General features: G+C 37.3%; 4 protein-coding genes across 4 annotated transcripts; 3 read left to right on the forward strand and 1 right to left on the reverse strand. All coding sequences in view use genetic code 12, as the record gives it.

The window, feature by feature from the left end:
- Positions 1-17: 17 nt before the first annotated feature.
- HIS5 (histidinol-phosphate transaminase) lies at positions 18-1,202 on the forward strand (the record flags this gene model as incomplete). The annotated part of the gene is made up of 1 exon (XM_049325212.1): positions 18-1,202. One exon carries the CDS (start codon positions 18-20, stop codon positions 1,200-1,202), a length of 1,185 nt encoding a protein of 394 aa, XP_049179163.1.
- Positions 1,203-1,554: 352 nt separating this feature from the next.
- KGF56_003838 (mitochondrial 37S ribosomal protein uS17m) lies at positions 1,555-2,322 on the forward strand (the record flags this gene model as incomplete). The annotated part of the gene is made up of 1 exon (XM_049325213.1): positions 1,555-2,322. One exon carries the CDS (start codon positions 1,555-1,557, stop codon positions 2,320-2,322), a length of 768 nt encoding a protein of 255 aa, XP_049179164.1.
- A 689-nt stretch (positions 2,323-3,011) lies between these two features.
- PHR3 (1,3-beta-glucanosyltransferase) lies at positions 3,012-4,937 on the forward strand (the record flags this gene model as incomplete). The annotated part of the gene is made up of 3 exons (XM_049325214.1): positions 3,012-3,128; positions 3,243-3,368; positions 3,486-4,937. The coding sequence occupies 3 exons, from the start codon at positions 3,012-3,014 to the stop codon at positions 4,935-4,937; spliced, it is 1,695 nt and encodes a 564-aa protein (XP_049179165.1).
- A 130-nt stretch (positions 4,938-5,067) lies between these two features.
- KGF56_003840 (uncharacterized protein) lies at positions 5,068-6,612 on the reverse strand (the record flags this gene model as incomplete). The annotated part of the gene is made up of 2 exons (XM_049325215.1): positions 5,068-6,166; positions 6,566-6,612. The coding sequence occupies 2 exons, from the start codon at positions 6,610-6,612 to the stop codon at positions 5,068-5,070; spliced, it is 1,146 nt and encodes a 381-aa protein (XP_049179166.1).
- Between the last annotated feature and the right edge of the window lie 618 nt (positions 6,613-7,230).

The following is a 7,230-nucleotide window of genomic DNA, read 5'->3' on the forward strand; positions in this document are numbered from 1 at the left end:
TCTTTTTTCATTTTGTGATGTTTGATTTAAAGTCTATTGTACGTCCGAATATTCTTACATTAGAACCGTACCGGTGTGCAAGGGATGATTTCAAAGAAGGTATATTATTGGATGCAAATGAAAATACTTATGGACCTGCTTTATCTGCAGTTACAGAGTCTGAAAAGTTGTTGCAATTGAACAGATATCCTGACCCACACCAAGAAGAATTGAAAAGACAAATTGTCGATTTCCGAAACTCTCAGATTAATCAATACTCGAAATCAAATTTAGAAGTTGACAATTTGTGTTTGGGAGTTGGGTCAGACGAAAGCATAGATATGTTGTTGAGATGCTGCTGCGAACCCAAAAAGGAGAAGTTGTTGATTTGTCCACCAACTTATGGAATGTACAGTATATGTGCAATTGTGAACGATGTGCAGATTGTTAAGATTCCATTAACTGTGCCTGATTTCCAAATTGACATTGAGAAAATAATTGAGGTCTTGCAAAGAGATCCTGATATCAAATTACTCTACTTAACCTCTCCAGGAAACCCAACGGGAGCCCTTATCAATGTTGACAAGATAGTTGCACTTTTAGAAAGAACAGGGAATACGTGGAATGGGTTGGTTGTAGTAGATGAAGCATATATTGATTTTGCCCCCCCAAATGGCGAGTTCAGCCAGTCGTTATCTACAATAGTCAACCAGTATCCGAACTTAGTAGTACTACAAACCTTGAGTAAGTCCTTTGGGTTAGCAGGGATTAGATTGGGGGTAACGTTTTGTAACAAGCAATTGGCCAAATTGTTGAATTCGATGAAATATCCATACAACATTTCATCCTTGACGTCAAATGTGGCATTAAAGGCAACATCACCTTCGGGATTGAGTGTTATGAAACATTATGTGAATCTTATTACAAAACAGCGGGACATTGTGCTACGTAAGATTTTGAGTTTTGAGTATGTTGGAAAGAACATTGGTGGTTTGGACGCCAACTTCATTTTAGTGCAGATTCTAGACAAAACCAAGCAGCCATCAAACGAAACTGCTTTGAAATTGTACAATCGGTTGGCGAAAGACAATGCTGTAGTTGTTAGATTTAGAGGCAACGAGCTTAATTGCACAGGTGCGCTAAGAATATCTATTGGTACAGAGGATGAAAATAAAGAAATGCTTGAAAAATTGGAGCAAGTCTTGTGCGAATTAAATATGTAACCAAAAACAAACAAAGCATTTTCCCCTCTTTCTTTCTTTCTTCTCTTCCTTTCCCCTATTCCTTTCCCCTATTCCTTTCCCCTATTCCTTTCCTATCTTCCTTTCCCCTATTCCTTCCTTCCCTTCCTAGCAGCTGTAAAAAACCGTTGTTTATAAAAGACTCAGGTTTTGGCTGCGAAAAGATTGTATGTATAAGAGAAGTTTGTTTTATAACATGTCGTGTGAAGAAAACAAAGTTTTTTTTTTTTTTTTTTTTTTTTGGACCTGGAAAATTTTCAATGTATATGGAGAAACATAAGGCTCTTTTTCTAAACCAAGGTTTGATTGGTTTTATTACACATTTTTGCAGGATATGGCGAGGCAGAACTTTGTTGGATTGGTCATTTCGCAGGGGCGGATGAACAAGACGGTGAAAGTGAGGGTTCAGGGAAGAGTATACGACAGGAGGGTAGATAAGGAGATTGTACGTCGTAAAGACTTTTTATGTCACGATGAAGGAAATATTTGCAAAGAAGGTGACTTTGTACGAATTGAGGGTATTCCCAAAGTTTCTAAGCGCAAGGCTTTTGCTATAGCAGAAATTAAGGTCAATAAAGGTCAGCAATTTGCCGAGTATGAGAAATTGGCAAAAGAGAAAATCATCGAGGAAGATCGAAAAGAAGCTCAAAAGTTTCTCGACAATAAAAAACAGTTTCAAAATATTATTACACAATTGCAAGACTTGAAGAGATTAGATGAGTTGAGCCATAAAATTACCAGTTTCGAAGATGTGGAAGGTCAGGAATCAGAATACAAGTCTCTAGTGGACGAAGTGAATTTGATCAAAGCAAAATATGAAATTAAATCCTGGCCGTCAGTCGATCCAATACTAGAGAGTGAATTAACAAAGCCCTTGTATCATACAGAAAGTGAGAAAAGGGTTTATTACATGGACCACATTTTAAACGAATTGATGCACAACTCCAAGTATCTGGCTTTAAAAACAGAAGTCTTGCTGAAAAAATTTCAAGATAGGCCATTGGACGATGTCAAGAAACACATTCAAAAAAATGTCTTGAGGCAGTTTGTTTTAAAGGAGGAAAAATGTCCTGTGCCATATCCAAAAGAAGATTTTATTTAAAGAGCTTGTAAATATAAAACTACAATGTTGTTACATTCGACACTATCGAGCAGAGTGAGATAGTGGAGCAGCACTCACTAGCGACTCTTTGACTTACTACGACTAATTGGATCTGATTGGAACTGATTTGTAGCTGTAAAAAACGAAGTCACTCTAAAATAATGGGCTCCTGGGCTTTTGGGCTTTTAGGCTTTTGGACTCTTGGACTCTTGGACTCTTGGGATCTTGGACTCTTGGGATCTTGAACTCTTGAACTCTTGAACTCTTGAACTCTTGGACTCTTGGCCGCTTGGGCTTTTGGGCTTTAGGGCTCTTTCTTTTTCTATATAAAAAGAGCCTACTGTTTTGAGACATCAAAGAGAATCTCTTTTAGGTAACGATACCCTTGATTTGCTTTAAAAATAGTAGATGAAACCTATCCAGCTAGGACACGCCAGTCAGTGCTTTCAATGGAAAAATCCGCTTTGATGATAATTTGAGATTCAATAACAAGTCCTAATTAGGAAATTGTATTTTGTGTCATACCGGATTTATGTTCTTCGATATTTTGCAGCCGTTTTCTTTTTTTTATTCTTTTTGGATAAAGTTGAGATATCAAAAAATTGTAATTAAACATATGTTTTTCCAAAAGAAAACCCACATTTTCAAAAGCTGAAATCGAGATAGCAAGCTTCTTTTATCTAAGCATTATGTCTAGGATTATTCTATTCACTTTATTTGTTGGACTCTTGAAAATAGTTGCTGCAAATGTGCACCCAATAACAATCCACGGTCATTATTTTGTCAATAGTGTTACAAAGGAACCAGTATGCTTTTTCTTTTCACCACTAAATAATCCAAAAAAAAAAAATAAAAGAATACAATATTAAAATGAAAGGATGATAAAGTATTGGCGTATACTAATATTCAAATGACTTTAGTTTTACATAAAAGGTATAGACTATCAGCCCGGTGGGTCGTCGGCCGTTTCTAATCAAAAAGATCCCTTGTCGGATCCCAAGCAATGCGCAAGAGATATAATATTGTTTCAGGAGTTGGGAATAAATGTATGTTTTCATGATCAAAAAAGGTTACAAGTAAAGCAAGTAATACTAACCATACCCCCTTCAACCCCCCCCCCCCCCCCCCTTTCTTGTATTTTTTTTGGTTTCTTTTTATTTTAGACTGTTAGAATATATTCAGTAAATGCTGATTTAGATCACGACAAATGCATGACAATGTTAGCAGCAGCAGGAATCTATTTGGTTTTGGATGTCAACTCTCCATTGCCAAACCACCACCTAAACAGATACGAGCCATGGACCAGCTACAACCTTTTCTATTTTGAAAATGTATTTAAAATTGTACATCAGTTTTCACTTTACAATAACACTTTAGGGTTCTTGGCGGGTAACGAAATCATCAATGATCCAATATCAGCATCAGTTTCAGCGCCATTCATTAAAGCTGTTGTTAGGGATATTAAGGCTTACATAAGTGTAAATTCGCCAAGGCCCATTCCAGTCGGTTATTCCGCTGCAGATGATTTGAATTACCGTATGCCGCTAGCTCGATACTTGGAATGTGCCAATGATAACCCATTGGAAAGCATAGATTTCTATGGGGTAAACTCCTACCAATGGTGCGGTGATCAAACATTTTACAGCAGCGGATACAACATTTTGGTCAATGATTATAAGGGATACACTAAACCAATATTTTTCTCCGAATATGGCTGCAATGAGGTTCTACCACGAAACTTCGACGAGGTTCCTGTATTGTACACCAATAACATGATAGATGTGTTTAGTGGAGGTTTAGTGTACGAGTTCACACAGGAGCCAAACAATTTTGGTTTAGTTTCCATGGAGCCAAATGGAGATGTCAAGTTGTTGAGGGACTTCATGCAGTTGAAGCAAAAGTTTGACACATTGCCCGAGTTAGATTTTACCTTCATAGTACAATCAATGAAGGAAAATGCCAAGGATATTCAAGTACGATTAAAACAATATAAAACGGCAATTCCCAAATGCGAGGCGCTGTACAGTAATATAGATATATCCAAAGGAGTGCCGCCTTCAATCGTCGACACTATGGTGGAAACAGGCGTTGACGTGAAGCCTGGAAAATACGTCAAATTAACCAAGGAAGATTTGAGAACAGATGCAAAGTTTTTCCAGCTGGGAGGAGAGATGTATAATTCACCTTATGAAATTGATGTGGTTGTTGACTTTGAAACGGAAGATGGCGGTTTGAGCTCACCGCAAACAAGCAGTACGTATGATAAATTGCGTAAAATTAAACAGAAAGAACTGAAACAACAACAACAACAACAGCAGCAGCAGCAGCAGCAACAGCAACAGCAACAGCAACAACAACAGCAGCAGCAGCAACAAGAACAAGAACAACAACAATCTCAACTTCAACAACAACATTCAAATATGGATCCTATTGAGGAACAATTCAAAATCACAGGTAATAGTGTACCCAGTTCCACTAGCAGTGTTCGAGTTGAAGAAACAACTGCAACTGGCGTAGACCGTCCCGGCGAAGAAAACCCAAGCGTTTTGATAAATGCAATGCACAAAGTTACAGACTCAGTGAAACACTGGTACGCTAGCATATTCAACCAATAAAGTAAGTGTGTTCTGCCCCTAATAGAAAGACTAGTCTTTGTCGTTGTAATAAAAGGAAACAGAAAAGTGTGCTATACTTCTAGTGTCGACCATCTTAGCAACATCCTTGTGGGTGCTTAGTATTTCAACTCTATGTATATTTTGAGACTGAGTATAAGATTTTATAATCATACAGTTGAATTTGAAGTACATTTTCTTGAAACTCTAACGGGTTCAAAAAGATTTTCCATTCATCATGAGTCAATGTTTCAATCATTTTATCCAGCTGCTGCTCCTTAAATCCGCATCTTTTACAAGTCTTTACTTTAACTGGTGTCTTTTTTAGAACCAAAACCAATTTCGACATGTGGGAAATGTATTTGATAAATGTTTCAAAGTTGTTGGTTGGAGGTTCAACCCAGGAATCGACGTCTTGGTTATGCACGTCGTCGTGCTGTAGATAAGTGAACAAGTCGAAATTAAAAAGTATCAAGGTACTCAACTTTGCATAACCTCCCTCGCCAGAGCATAACAATTTGAAAAAGGGGTTGAATTTTGTAAAGTTAAAGTCTCCACCTCCTGGCGTGTAAAATATACTGGATGCAAGGTCAATTATCAATGTGTTCAATTTCTTGTTCTCAATCTTAACCAAATCAATCAATGATAACAGATTTGCATTCGTCATACGATCCAACTTTAATGTTGCAATATCGCTAAACGTTGAGCTTGGAAGTTTCATTTTCTTGTGAAAATACGAGCACGACGTGAATGTCACCATCCCCACCGAAATATCAAGACTAATGGGACTGTCTATAATAAAATTTACAAGCTGTAATTCGTCGATATAGTCAAAGTACTTGCATACTAGAGACAAATGCACATCTCGTAACGGGATAGACCAACCGGACTGGGACTTGAGAATCAACTTGGGTAGTCTCCGCTTAGTCTTGACTATCCTTTTCTTAAACATGCTCAGGTGGCTCGATTTGTTCTCTTTTGGAAATGCAAATTCTGGGGCAATTTCACTAAACTCTAAGCATTTGAGCCCATACGAATGTGCAAACAATACCTCTAACGAAGATATAAACTCCAAGTAACTCAAATTATCAGTAAGTCGACTATTGGATTCCGCCGCATAACTTCCAGCAATAGTAATCTTATTTTTGGCAGATTTTTCAATTTGCGGATTGACAAACTTGACACTTTCAATATAATTAATTTTATTGCTTGTTTCATTATTCAAATGCTGACTAGTGAAGCGAAAGAACTTTGATGGCGTCTTAAATTCAAGCGAGTTGTATAATAAATACTTGCAAATAATGCTATGAAACCTCTGACATGTAAGTGCTAATGCCAATATATCTGTACTATCGAGCAGTACAATGCAAAATATTCGTAGTAGAATTTCTAATGGGAATGAATGGAGATGAGCTTGCGGATAGCTTACCGACCTTTTTTTAGAAAATAAACGGCCCTTTCTTCCTATTAGCTGGTATTTCCTCATTTGAACACCTTGCGCAAAACAAAACCAGAACTACCAAAACCACTATGTTACCAGAACCATCAAAGCCACTATGCTACCGAAACCACCAAAGCCACTATGCTACCTTTAGTCTTGTACTAACAATAATCCCAATCGAAATGTCAACCAGTTTTCCTTTGCATATATTGAATATTTCAGCTTTTCAAAATCCATCGCACAGCGGGCGGAGAAAAAAAGAAAAAAAAAATGCTCGACAAAATAGGAAATGTCCGGTCGAGATAAGAAGAGCCAGGCCAAAAGTTCAACTGGTCTTTGTTGTGAAAAGGAATAGTGCAAGAGATATAAGGAGAAGTACAAAAAAATGAAGTGCCTTAACTTTATAAATGAAGTGCCTTGGATTTATAAATGAAGTGCCTTGGCTTTATAAATGAAGCGCCTTAACTTTATAAATGAAGTGCCTTGGCTTTATAAATGAAGCGCCTTAACTTTATAAATGAAGTGCCTTGGCTTTGCCCCTGGCCTAATAAGTAAAGTGCCTTTGGCTTTATATAGGTTTTCTATTTATCAACAAGCTACGGCGTCATCTTTATCAAAATTCCTTTCCTTTTTTATTTTATTTCTTAATTTATCGGGATTCCCTCCTGTATTTCAGTTTCATTTCTTCATAAGATTGTCTTAGCTGCACATATCCTAAATGAATTTTTCCAACAAAATGGTCAGCCAATCTACGATCATTATCTAGTCGCGATAAGTAGGCCCCACAGCCATCACAAGCCTGCAATTTCTGTTGGGAAGTTTGTCCCACATTGTCTATAATATTCCTTGCCTGTT

Source organism: Candida oxycetoniae, assembly GCF_023343755.2.
Source record: "Candida oxycetoniae strain CBS 10844 chromosome Unknown scaffold38, whole genome shotgun sequence".
In the NCBI taxonomy this organism is placed as follows: domain Eukaryota; kingdom Fungi; phylum Ascomycota; class Pichiomycetes; order Serinales; family Debaryomycetaceae; genus Lodderomyces; species Lodderomyces oxycetoniae.